Source organism: Anneissia japonica, unplaced genomic scaffold, assembly GCF_011630105.1.
Source record: "Anneissia japonica isolate Jap-2015-1 unplaced genomic scaffold, ASM1163010v1 scaffold1946_len758022_cov188, whole genome shotgun sequence".
NCBI lineage: Eukaryota > Metazoa > Echinodermata > Crinoidea > Comatulida > Comatulidae > Anneissia > Anneissia japonica.
This window is the reverse complement of record NW_022694730.1, coordinates 395,771-410,535: the sequence shown is the minus strand read 5'-3', so window position 1 is coordinate 410,535 and position 14,765 is coordinate 395,771. Positions and strand designations below refer to the sequence as shown.

General features: G+C 34.7%; 1 protein-coding gene across 1 annotated transcript; it reads right to left on the bottom strand.

The window, feature by feature from the left end:
* Positions 1-55: 55 nt before the first annotated feature.
* Positions 56-3,416, bottom strand: LOC117101208 (RIIa domain-containing protein 1-like). Its single transcript, XM_033241120.1, has 3 exons — positions 3,206-3,416; positions 2,352-2,428; positions 56-1,549 (listed from the first exon to the last, which is right to left on the bottom strand). Exons 1-3 carry the CDS (start codon positions 3,299-3,301, stop codon positions 1,405-1,407), a joined length of 318 nt encoding a protein of 105 aa, XP_033097011.1. The 5' UTR covers positions 3,302-3,416; the 3' UTR covers positions 56-1,404.
* Between the last annotated feature and the right edge of the window lie 11,349 nt (positions 3,417-14,765).

The following is a 14,765-nucleotide window of genomic DNA, read 5'->3' as shown; positions in this document are numbered from 1 at the left end:
TTGTGTGTGATCGTCAATTATAATCTGTCGGTGATTCAGAAACATTCAAGCAATACTTTTTTAAGCACTTTATTTATTTACAACACTGATACACCAGTAATGCACAATGACAATAAATCAATCCTGCATCTTGTATGGTGAATGGTTAATCAGGTAGGGGCCTAGACAAATAATCCCTTCCCCCATTTTAAACACTTAAAATGTAATCCCAATGCAAGATGTAATCCCCTATGCTGGGCTTTACGCAAGTTGCATTTAAAGATGTATTCCCCTGATTATTATGCGTCTCCTTAATAGGTTGACCAAATAAAGGTGTTGTACTCTTATGTTCTGTGCCTGGTCTACACAGCTAGTCACATAGATGAGTGGAGACTTGTCAAAAGCAGAACGTTTATATTTACCTAAATGACATACTATTGAATTGGCAGACTTTTGCTGACCTGGGCGTCAGTATTTACAGTTCAGTTTGTTTATTCACACTGATCCCAATAACATCCAACTGTTGAGTGAGGTCTTGTTTACACACCTATATCTATTCGGAATAAGTGACCAACCTGATTTTTTTCACATCTTGTTTAGCCAACTTTTTTTTCAAAATATCTTCAGAGGGTAGAAAAATGGTGAGAAAACCTATGGCAACATTTTAATATTTTCATGGGCAGCGGTTGTCTCCTAACAGGTCAAAAATAAAATGTTTTTTTTTAAACAGAGGGTTTGCTAATCAAGGTATACTGGTAATAAAGTCTCGCATAACTATGCAAATGGATCAAAATGCCCATTGTGCCTTTAAGTAGGCAATAAAAGAGCGCCACTATATCAAGAGTGCTGCCCAAAGCATTATACAACATCTTCAAAACCTTTATCACATCATTTGTTTTGACTGAAATGCCAGGGAAATATTGGTTAACTACATACCCCTCAAACATTAACCTTGATGAAAGTTCTATGGTTTTTTGCCAGATTTAATTCGTCATAACTACTCTATTATTCATTTGAATCTAACATATGCTACTTCTATTGCTTCTTAATTCTTTTTATTAGGTGAACACAAAAATAAATAGTATCAAATATAAATTTAACTGTGAAATAATATCAAGGTAATATATATTAATTTATTAAAATAAAAGAAACTTTGGAAAAAGCAACAGCGGTAGGCAGGCACAATTCACGGTGTTGGTAGGATTGAGAAGAATCTTACCATGCGAAATTGCGACACTATTTTTCAATCATATTTCAATTCAATTTCAAACGTTAAAATTATCTTTAAAAACAAAAATAATAACAACTACTTCATCTGACTCTACCAGGGAACAATTTCATGCAGATCTCTGGATCACTGACAAAGCCTTTCAGAAATTCTTTCTAAAAACAATTTTGTTTAAGTCTTCTCTGTTCACTGAATTTTCAGAGTTTTCTATTAAGTCTGGCTTCTCGTAATGCTTTGTCCCGCTGTTCCAATTGTTCCTTGATGGTGTCCTGTAGAAGTGGACTTGTAAACCAATCAGCTGCAAAGTCACGAATATGATCTGGACGTTTGCTCAACACATCTCTGAAGGAAAATAAAATATTTTGCAATTGCATAGTGTAATAACATTTTGTATATATGATATTAAAGGTAAGAATTATTAGAAATTCTTTCATGCAGTACCGTATACATTGAAGGTAGGAATGGCGCTAGGCGCATAGAGACAGCTGTATATTGCGCCTTATAAATCCATTATAAATCTGGAGTCGCTATGTAGCTAGTGTGTATGATCTTGCTTACATAGTGTGGTAGGATTCGCAGGTAGCATGGCATGAATTCTTGGCATGGGCCGCAAAGTAAACGCTCCTTCTATGGCCGGACAAGGGGCTGAAAAATGGAACTCCCTACTCTTCTCGAAGGATGTACTGCGTTCTTTAAAGTGCACACAAGTCAATTGAGTACACTGAACCTACGGTTTAGAGTCCTTATCCGAGAAGACTTGTTCCACCACCAGAACCATTGATTAATTAATATCTTGCATATTGTGTGAAATATTTTTTACTTCATACACCTGATGAAGCTGGCATTGACTGCCAGTGAAAGCTTGTGTTAAATAAATAACATCTAAGTTAGTCTCAGAGTGCTGCCTTTTACTTTTATTTGTATATTGTTTAGACTAACACGGCTTCATTAGCACTCATATTGTGTGACAGAATTTGAGCTGCATCTATCAACATTTTATTCTTTAATATCAAATTTTCCTTTTACTTAACACAAACACAATAAAGGCATCAATCAAATGATTATTATTGGGCCATCATGGCTTACCATTTTAAATCCTGAATAGGGACCTACATCACTAAATGTGTATGAAACAAAACTTTACCCTAGAAATGCAGCAAGCAACAGGTCCACTTCGGGATGCTCCCTTAAGTACTTCTCATTAGCTAATCTAGTAGCAACCTGCAATAACAAAACCATATTATCTGGATGAAAATATTATCAGAAGCATTACTTTGAGACTTCTATTGACAGGGGTCTGATGTCTCCCACAAGTCTCGGGAGTCTCCTGGGAATCTGGATGGCCTCCCCCAATCCCGTAACCAAGCAAGAATCTCCCAGAAAATAACCATCTCCCACAAATCAATTAAATCTGCAGCATGTTTCTACTTGTCAGCGGAATTCAGTGTCGACTGTCGATGGGTATCGCCAAGAGTAGCAAAAATAGTCTTTTGAGAACATTTTCCAAAAAAAAATTAATGTGATACGACACTCCGAATTTTTAGATAACATGAGGACACTAGGACTAGGCTAGGACGTTCTCTAGGAATGTATAAAGTAGTACTAGCGTAGCTTAACCTACTAGGCCCTAGGCCTACCCTGGGCCTAGCCTGTACATACAAACTAGCGTAGGCTAGTCCCTTTAATAAAGTAGCTAGTTTGGCGGCTAGCCTAGCCTAGCTAGTAGTAGTAGGCCCTCCTGGGCTAGCCTTACTTAGGCATAGCCTACCTATGCTACAGTAGTGGGCCTCTGCCTCATTCAGCCAGGCCAAAGTAGTAGTACTAACCTAGGCTACCCACAGGCCAGGATAGTAGTAGTAGCCTAGTAGTAGTAGTAGGCCTAGCCTAGGCCCTAGGCCTAGGCTAGGCCTAGGCCTAGTAGTAGGCCTAGGCCTACGTATTTAGGTTATGTATTCCCCGTATGTAACATAACATCACATATCATTGAAAATTACTTACCTTGAATTGATTGAGTTTATCTTGTTGCTCTTCACTTAATGCACCAAAATCATAATTCTCCATTCCATGAGGTGGATTATGATTTGGCACAGCCATTTTGTTGATTGTTGATACACCTTGTTGTGTTGTTATGGACCTGTTTTGTTTGTGCGACGGTTGGATTGGGAGATCTGCCGAGGAGGAGCTTGGGGAAAGAGTCGCGCTTCCTTCCTCATGCGCCTTATTAACGTCAAATCACTTAAAACCGCGTCAACAAAACGAAGAGCGTCAGCAGCTAATTAACGTTACTAAGCCCACAGACAGAGAGGCCTATCATATTAATGATATAAAAGTGTGACGCCAATAAAAGAGTACTACTAGGCCTACATTGACGTCACCTATGCCTAGAGACCGAGGAAGAAAAACTTATTTAATTCAAGAGGTACTTTTTGAATGAAAAATTATTATAATAAGGACATTATGAATGGTGGCGCGGCGGAAAATCCTCCAGAGAACATGGCTCATGACAAGAATGCCGTGAATAGGCCTATTTACATATTGTAGAATAGCACTGATGCAGTGGTGGTGGATAGTGGTTCTGTTGGCCATCGGCCGATTGAGATTAGCAGGATGGCAGGATCATTGCAGGTTTTCTGGAAGATTATAATGTGTTAAAGGTGCAAATTGTCGAAAAAAGAAAAAGAGAGTTTGGACTAGGCCTAGACAAATATAAGAAGAGGAAAAGTTGGAAATACGGTCCAGGGATCGGAGCTGCTGTCCAAGAGAAATATCCTCATTTTGATATTGACCTAAGAAGAATAGTATTCCACTCTGCAGCTCAAATCATGCCAACAACCACAGTCCCATGATCGAACGGATTATTGACTTGCTAAAAAAAATCTTAATTATGATATTACTGAGGGGCGCTTCTTCAAACGGGGCGCTTATTCGCCCTAGTACGGTTTTAAAACTGCACCACTCACGGAGAGGCGATGCTCTCGTCGATAAAAATATTGAAAGATAACGTAAATGTTGAAGTTTCGTAGTATTTTACTGCAAAAAACAGACAAATTAATATATAAATACGCCTATGAAATTTTCCTTATAAACCGGGAGAGCATGTGAAAAAACGTGAGATAAAAAAATTGCCGGGAGTCAGGTCACCAAAACGGGAGTGTTGGCATGTATTATGAGTTAAGTCTGAGTTTACATTCGGTTTAACCTACATAATTGCCATTATTAGGCATACACTTTCAAAATATTAATGTGCTACGCTTTTGTACGGCGGTGACGGCAAAATTCGGCAAACCGGATTTCGGCCAACTGGGATTTCATGTTTTCGGTGAACTGGATTCGGCAAACTGGGTTTCGGCAAGATAGTATAATACATTCTCAAAATGCATGCCATCGTGTCGGGATTTAATATTTCGACATTAATCAGTGGACCTTTGGGTTTCGGCAAAATGGCCTAAACTCGACAAGCCGTGTTTCGGCAAACTGGATTTCGACCAACTGGTCGGATACCAAATTGTGACCACTATCACAAAAACAAAGAGAAAAAAAATTAAAACGTTCATATAAACTAGCCACATTTTTTTTCCGAAATCAAAAAAGTTGGTGTCTAGCGTTGTTTGGACATAACATACGGTATGCCTACCCTTTTCTTTACTAATATCAATAAAGAAATCACTCCCAACATTGCTGACGATCTCGAGGAGCAATTGCGTTTGAGAAACGAAATAATCACGACACTGCGTTGTCTTTCGGGTTTCTGGCGATGTAAACGATCTGTGGAAAAAAGATCGATGATGTTAGGACGATAATGTACGACTAGACTAAAGAGCATCTTGTTTTTGTTACAGTACTTTAAAAGCATCCAGCGTCGCCAGTTTTGAACGGACTGCAGGCAATTTTGTACACATAAACTAGAGGTGATTTCTAACAAACGTTCATCGTCGTTTTTTTAAAGTTGGACTCCAGGGTTCCCCCTACACCTACACAACAAAACAGGGGTTTCAGCAAGGACATGAATGCCGCAGTCAGTTAAGGATTCTAAAGAACGTGGTTGTGAGTTCGAATCGCGTCTTCATATTCAATCTTTTCCCCCAAATTTAAGAAATTTTATTTATTTATTTTTTTTTTCAATTTTAAGATATTTAAATTTTGTACAAATGAACATTCTAAATAATATTTATTTTGTACAAATAAACATTCTAATTATTTAAAAAGTTCTATCTTATTAGCTCTTCCAAAAAACCCAATAATTTAATAGTAACTTTCGACTGTACCGTATTTAAGCGCGGAGGAATGTGCGGACTGATGAGCGGTCGCTCTTGTTTATTATTCAACAATTTGTATCTTCTCCATTATTTATTCGAATAACTCTAAATAGCCTATATTATAGATTACACATAAACCAAACATGAACAATATGTAGCCTAAAGTAAAAACAGTGAAACTTAACCTAAATTGGAACACCTTATAAACTAAATACCATTTCTATCTTCAGGCCCGTATGGTTCGGGAGAACCCCCCTTTCTAGCAAACCCTCCTCTTTTTTGGCGAACCCCCTCTTCAAATTTCCCAAATAAGTCCTCCAACCCAACTAATGCACTGCAGACCCACCCAGACATAGACGTTTTCAAACATATCCGCTTTTATAGCATCCCATTAAGCAAAAATCCTCTTGCTTTGGGGGTTTGCCGACCTCACCCCACCGGGGCTTCGACGGCCTCACGCCCAGAACCCCCCCCCCCCTTCCCCCGACCCCCCCCCCCCCTTGGAAGAACCTGGCTACGGGCCTGATCTTACATTTCTTCTCCCGGGGCCTAACAAAACTGTGCATGCTAGACTGAGCTGTAAATATCTACCTGTATTGAAGTTAGCCTAAGTTTGAATATTCCTTAACCACCAATATGAATTTTGGAGAATCATTTCACTAGTCACGTCACACTACTTAATTTAAATTACAGCTCTTTTGAACAGATTTAATTAAGCAATTTCCTAGCTTTTTAAAAGTGTTGATGATCTTAACAGTCTTACTTGCTGAACATTTTTTGTGGTATGTGTTCCACTGGATTGGTTTTCAAATAGGCCCTAACTAAATCGTATACAAATATGTAGGATTACAAGTAGAAATTGTAAATCATCGGAGAGGAGTAGTGTGTTGGATGCCGCAAGAGGATCAGTTCTTAATCTCGGAGGACCCTTGTTATTTATTATTTATGTTAATGACTTAACATTAGTTACTCTCTCAACATTGTTACGTTGTCGAGTAATTTTCAATTCAATTAAATTTATTCACTCATTCCATGAAATGCGAAATATGAGGGAAGAGTAATGAAGAAAAAGCAAAGCTTAATTAGACCCGTTAAGCAAGAAAAAAAAAATCTACAATTTTGTTAACCTTAACTAAAGCAATGATGTTTTCATGTGAAGTTTCGAAATATTAATAGTGAGGGTATTTTGTTTATGGTGGAAGAAAGTATATTTTCCACATCATAGGGCCAGAGAAAGTATAGTTTCTAAGAACAGTACGAGCAATAGGTAGATGAACATGTCTGGTAGAGTGCTTGTGGATTTGGCTGTTTATGGAGAAAGCAGTTATTGCATTGGGGGGGGGGGGGCAGATCTGTAATATACATGAAACATAAAAATCACAGTAAAAAAATTTAACAATTGAAAAATGTCGAGTAAGCAAGGTTTAAATAAGGGAGCAGTACCGGTATAAGCACGGAATTCAGCACTACAAACAACACGGATTGCTCGCTTCGTAATGTAAACGGTTTAGTTGGTACTGTGCACAGTTAGGCCTACCCCATGTAACAATGCCGTAGCTAAGGTGTGGTAAAATTAATTAAAACTACAATAAATAATTTTAAAAATATGATCAGGAAAAGCACTTCTTAATCTAAAGAGCATTCCGGTGTTAGCCGAAATAATTTTGCGAATGTTGGTTATATGGGAATTCCAATAAGGTTCTCATCGATATGTCCACCAAGGAACCTTGTCGATACAACTCTAACAATTTCCACTCCATTTAACATTATTGAGACAGGTAGCTAATTTAAGAATTTACTAAAGATACAGTGCTATTCAACATATATTATATTGATGATGCATTGTTAGCAAGATACTTTTAATCATGAGTTAAAAAATTAGCTATTGGTTCTCTGCAAACGATGAACTTCATAATACCTCACCATAGACATTTTTTAGTGCGAAAATTTTAATTGAAAGAAAAAGTGAAACTGTATTCATTAATTTATTGATTCAGGAAAATATAATTTGGACTAGACATCAGCAGCATATAGCAAATCAAATTTAAAAATAGAGGAATCATAAATGTATCAAATTATTTCTTTCCACGATATTTTAGTTTCCTTTACACGCCTAACAACTCATTTATGACAATTTGTTATTGGGCAGATGTAACCCTCTGATACAAAAATACATTAACGGGTGATGGGCTTAACAACTACGTCATAACCTCTGTTTAATAAATTAATATTAGTAAAAGTTAATGACCTTTCATATAATTAAAGTTTCTTCATTTACTTTTAAGTTGTTAATGGTGTCCTACCATAAGTTATCTATTTCACAATGGGTTGAGGTTATGATGCGCTCTTTCTCCAACTCGTTCCTTCGATACTAATTCTAGTAAATCCCTTTATAGCGCATTCCGCAGAAAAACGTCAAATACGCTTTACAAGAAGAAACAACAAGCACTAAATAATGTTTGCTTAAACTGCGGTATTTAATTAAACAAACAAAACTCTACACTTATTTTAAATTATTAATGGAAACTTTTTAATGCTCAAATACTGCCTAATAATAGATGCTGATTAAAATAAATGTAAAGATTTAAGATTCCCCTTTAATCTTTTCTAAAGGAAATAACTAATTTTATATTTAGTACATTTTCGACAGTCTTAAAATGTAGACCATTCCTTTGTAGGGGAGGGTGCTCTGCACCCATAGCACTAATTCCGTGGATACGGGATTCTACGAGGTGTGATTGCAAGGTAGAATGGGAGGCTTCATATCCGCTCTCATCATCTTCTTCTCGAAAAATGTATTAGCGCCCTCTCTACATGCATACGAATTTTTTTTGTGCGTCGATGGACTTCTGTTGCTTCACACCAGGTCGACTTCTTCCGGGATTTCGGCTTCGTTCTCGACAGGAAATTTCGGGAAAGGCTAGCGGAAGAAAGACCAGTGCCAAACTTTTGATATGTTCAGAGCTGTTTAATTACATTTGTTAAGGTATGTTGAATTTTAAAATTCCTGTCCCATAGCTCAGCTAGGATGATATTTGAATGTACAGTATTGTGAATTTGGCTTCCAAGTGATTACTACAAGTACTGTACATGAATCCTTTTAAATTTCTTCTGTGTTGTGATGGTGTCCGAGCGAATACCATGCTGTGATCACCTTGTCCCAGTTTACGAACACAGGAAATATTGTGTAGTTTTACTTGTTCTGTTCTGTGTTAAACATCATCAATATTGCAAATTCATGTATGTAAAATGTCAGTAATCATAGAAAGTTAAACTGTTTGTACACTTTAGAGGACCTTGTATGTTCCGTGTATTCACCCTGTGTAATTGTCAAAGTAGGGTATGCCAGACAGGTGTTGTAGGCCCATCCCCGGCCCATGCTAAGAATACACTCACTGACAATTGGTAAGGCTTAGAAATCACAAACTTTTTCTCTATTCCGTCGAGCGTATGGTAATTAACCGTTGGCGGATACGATCATTATCCGTTCGTGGAACCACTTAAATTTATGACCAACAACTTAATGTTTCCTATTTACAGGCTTTATCATATTGATTCATTTGGATTACAGTTTTACATACAATTTTAATCTAGGCCTACAAAAAATATTTTGGTAGGATGTCAAATACTGAATTTCCATGAATCAATCAACTGTTTTTCATTTGTATGTAATGAATTCATTTGTTTATGTTATAATTTTTTTATTTTTATTGTAACTTCGACAATTACAGGGAAAGCTAGTTTAATAATTGCGTATTTACTACCCTCGTGGAATTTGAATGCATGACTGAAGAAAATGTGTGTGAGTCGACTTTGGTGGGCAGCGCCCAAATGGGAGGGACAAAGTCCCAAGGTGGGGGAAGGTATAGGAATTTTAAATATTTACCGTATATATTCGAATAAACGTCCTCTCTTGATTAAATGCCCCCTCAAGAGCTTCATTTGGAATAAACTCCTCCCTCGAATAAACGCCTAAATGACTAAACAAAACTAAAGGAAGCAACATCATTCTCAACACATTCTATTAATGTTCCATTCCAGTAGAATTACATTATTTTTTAGTCTGGTCAGGATCAATAAGTCTTTATGATCAAGTAATACCACATTTAGACTAAGGTTTTATAGTTCCACATTTACAGTGAATTTAAGGGGTGTTTATTTGAGTATACATACCCATTTTACACGATCTGTTGAGCATATTGGTATCAGCATTCAAAATCGTTAAATCCTATAGAGACAAATCCAATTAGGAAATGACGCTCTCTATTGGTACCGTTATTGCCGGGGGGCTTCCTTGCGTGTATGTCATGTCCATGTACGGTGGTGCGAAGTATTTAGAGTGAATTATAGTGGTAACAACATAGGCCTACTATACATAACACAATTGGACAATATTTACATTTTTAGCAGATGATGCATAAAAATCTCCCACCTGAAGCCCCACCTATGGCATAGAAGGAGGAAATTCACTGTACGAATCAGTTTGTAGTAACTGTATAATTACTGTGCCTAGCCACTTGAACACCTCCCTGTTTAGATGGGGAATTAACACAACATACTACTGGTCGATGGTCATGTACTGTATTTATAATGAACAGATACGAATGCAAAGGGGTGGGGGGGTGGAGGTGCACACACTCACGACTTTGAGGTAGCGTCATCATTACTACTGTGTACGCGCAGGTAATATTAATAGGCAAACCACGGGCAAGGCAACCTGATGAAAAAATGGGTAACCCATTGACTATATTAGAGCAGTATGCTTAGGAAGGAATTAAGGTGAGAAATGGACCCTCTATAGAAAAATTTATTTGAAAATGTTTAACCTTATGCTATTTCGAATCTGGTCACATATAGACATGTATGTGCAAATTGTACTTTTTTGTTTGTTACATGCTTTTCACCCTCGCGCTTTTAATCAATCACTAAACTCTGCCCTCCCTCAGTAAATATACCTGCAGGCAGTGATATACCATACCTCTAGCCATGAACTTAGATACAGTATATTAATTTACATCTTTATGATACTCTACATGCAATCAATTCTTGGTAATCAGAGAACACATTTCATATATAGGCCTATTATTCATTACCGTTTAGAGTATGACAAATAAGATATACTTTGATTGAACTTTGGAGTTTGAATTTACATTAAAAATGTCTGTATGATCAAAGACAATAAAGAATTCAGATTATGGTAGGGTAAAACTGAAAAAGTAAATCATGAAAGGATTGGATTAGAAATAAATTTGACCTATTACACTGGTATGGAATTAAAATGAAGCATAAATTACAAAATTGTATTAATTTGTTAATATCAATTAACTTTATTCCAAAGAGGATTACTCATTTGGTTTTTAATTTGTAATATAATTTCATTTTTTAATGACACAAATTAATGTACCAATGCAATTGCCATCTAGTGCTGTAATTGTAATGGCAGGGAACAGTGAAATGTCACTGTTCCCTGGTATTTGTAACAATTGTACAGTATTTAATGTGTTATTTTCTATTAGTAAACTTAATACTTTCTTTTTGAAAAAAGCTTTATTTCCCATCTGTTGGTCTTAAGTGCCTGGAGTCAATTCCATCATTTTGAACCAGTGTTGGTACAGTTACTGTATAGTTACCCTGTATTGTGCATTGTATTAAATAGCTATGAAAAAGTCAATTGTCCTCATGTTGGTTGTAGGTCAGTGGGTTTTAAGATTATTTTTATTAGATCGTAAAAAAATATAGAAATATTTTATTGTAATTTTTATTATTTTTTTATCCAGTAATGTTTTATCTATTATTATTTATTTATTATTATAAATATTATTAATATTTGATTATTACTGTATATTAATATTTGGGCCTAGCCTACTCAATACACTAATTATTGTGTCTCAAAAAAGGACCAGTGGTTACAAATTCTCCTGGCCAATTTTGAGAAGGTACCTTTTGTTTGCAGAAAAAGCTAAATTTTCCTCCTGCAGCATATTTCATGAAATAAATAGATTTAAAAGTGGTACAAAAATGAAAGTACATTGATCCGGATGGAATACTGGTCAAAGGAATCTTTAAAGGAATTCCAGCTTTTGTTGTGGGTACTGAACTTGGTGTGAATATTTATCCCACCTTTTGTTGTTGATATTTACCCTTGCTTACTTATGTCACAATATTCTGAAAGAATTTCTATGGTGTCACTAGTAATCATGAATATTTTCTACCCTTTTAAAGTCCTTTGCTTATAGTATGAATTCTAAAAATGTATTATAAATGAACCAAATTTTGCTGAATGTTTTTGTCGTTGCAATGCACATCACAAACTCATGTACTTGTTTGTAATCATACTTGTACCTGTGGACTAGCCTGTAAAGTAACTGACATGCTACCTACTCTTGTCTCTCCACAAAAGGGCTGTATGGACCAACACAGGGGTGACCAACACCGGGATAACCCCCATTTGTCTGAAAAGATGTACTGGGTTCTTTAAAATGGCACATGAACCTCATGTATGGTTTATAGTCTTTATCCAAGAAAGCTTGTTCCACCACCAAAACCTTAGGTGCCGCTTAAACCAGCACCTATATTATGGCTGTAGGTCGCGTTGCCCCTGACTTAACCGCTCGACCACTTAAACTTCTTTCCATTCTGCTATAGTGTAGATGTAGTTAACGTATAGTTAATTTGTTAAATTACATTAAAAAATATACAGTAATGTCCTCAATATTAATTTTATTCCAATAGTGTTCCAATACTCTAGATGTTTTTTTATTATAGTTTTTAAACAGTTATGAATATTCAAATCCTTATCAACTACTTTTGCTAGTAAAGTATGACCTCACAATAAGATTCAAAAGAATATTCTTGAAATTCAATAGTGTAACTTACACAGCATGTTTAAGTTTATTATTTGTTACATTTTTTAGCTCATAGTCATACATTCAATGATAAAATATCAACTGAATATTCATCTCTCTTTGATTTTTTTTAGCAGTTTACAAACATAATTGTGGAATTTTTTTGTATTGGTCATATATACAAAATAAGCTTGTTTTCTTTATTCTTGTACAGTATTCTATATTTTGAAACTACAATATATAAATTATTACTTTTTGTTTGAAATAATATAAAAATATCTATTATTTCAAACAAAAAATAATCTATTATTACTTTTTGTTTGAAATAATGGATTATTTTTATAATTTAAGTGAGTTATTAATTATTTGTTATAATGTATTAACAATTGTTAATTTTGTTATTCTACTGTAAATTATTCTAATCATACCGATTACAGATTGGAGTGTAATTAATATCAATAAATAGGAAGTTAATATCTACATTTAGTTTTGACTGGTAAATAAAAAATATTATTACTAGATAATCCTTCCTATGAAAATCTTCCAAATTTTGTGTTTTTTTATACATTTTTTTTTTTCAAACACAATTTGCTCATTACTTGCCCAACAGCAAATTGATAGTAGCTTTCTAACAGCGGCTGGTGCATTCTAATTACTTTACCGCACTCCATAAACATCACTACAATCCTATCGCCATAAATAAAAATTAAAGTCATCTAACATGGCTGTGCCCAAATTTACCGAGCTATGTTAGCTGCCAAGTTCTGTGGGATAGTAGTTGTGTCATATTTTATTTTCAACATTTTTTTTGTGTGTTGGTGGGAAAAGATGAAACAAATGATGCTGTTAAACAAATTTTTATTCCAATGGCGCAAATGTCATTTCGTAAACCAATTTTTGTTTACCGGTGCATGTTCCAGAATAATTTCAAATTACAGTAAAAAATTATAAAATCTAAAAAATAAAAGTAAAACTAAACTGGTACTAGATTTTGCTCCAAATTTTTGTTGATTAAATAATTATTCATTGCAATTTCTGTCTAAATATTAATATAATAATAAATATATTGAATTGGATATCGAAACAGTTTCCCACTACAACCTGTACATTGTAGGGCCTGGACCAATCCCTTTTTGTGGGCTATCCCCAATATTCTATATCAAAACAATGAACACTAAAATAGAATTAACCAAGTGGCATGATGTTAACTGGCCTATTGATATTATAGTATTTTATGGGTGTTTATCAGAATAGGGAAGCTCTATTCATCTATTGTGAAATATCTGTATTATATCTATATTACTGATTTTATTTATAGATGTTGGAATGGCATGTGACCATCTGAATAGTACAATTGATTGATTGATTAAATATAAATTTCAAGCGGAACTTGTGTTGAATATATAAATAAACCGTGTTAATAAATAAGACACTCTATTGACACTAGAAAGTACAGTATCATAAAAACACCCTATGTTTACACCTTCTTATATTCCTTTGTTGTACTGTTTGTTCAAGGGAAAAATGTATAGAAACTAAAGTGTGTGTGATTTATATTAGAATTTCCATAAAAGAAAATTATTAAAATTAACTATTAAAAACCTGTTTAAATATTTTATTTTCTAGGGATTGCATTTTAATAAAAGGATTATAAGTAACTTGACCGAGGAATTGGTTTTTATATTGAATTTTTTGTTGTTTGTTAGTGGTGGGTAGGCTGAGAGATTGAAGCACCATAGCTGCTTACTGATCCAAGCAGGTTGTTCTACCCTGTTCTTTAGTAACTAAAGAATGCTTCTTTGTTTGCTGTTTTGTGCTCGCATGCACCTCAATGCTCTCCTCATTAATCTGATTTGCTGTCAAATATTTGTATTTGAATGGTGTTTTCTTCTTCGATAACTGCAAAAACTTTTAAGTATCATGTTTAAATAGTTTGGGTGGAAAAATATTGCATAAGACTTAATAAATATGTTAGATAATTATTTTAAATAAAAAAACTTGTCAAACAGCAAAACTTGGCCATATTGGCTAGAATTTTATAAAATGTATATTCTATAAAAAGAAGGTACACTACAACAACTTTAATGTGAAACGAAATTCCAAAAATATATTAAAAGAAAACCAATTTAAAAATGTCACAGTATCAACATACTGCCATAGGTTTACAATAACTATAAAATAAATTTCAATCGATATATACCTAAAACATTTTTGGGAAGTTAATTAAAATAGTGTAGTATACTAAATGTTTATCAAAAATATTTTAAAACTATTTTTATAAAAAATTGTCAGAAAAGATATTTATGTTAAATGTTTGTGATGTGAAAACGGGATTGAGTTGTGATTAAAGATGTACTCTTGACATTTACCTGTACAGTCCGTAACATGAATTATTTACCTATTTCACTCACTCACTCACATCTCAATTACTGTATAAATCACTATGTTCTCAAACTA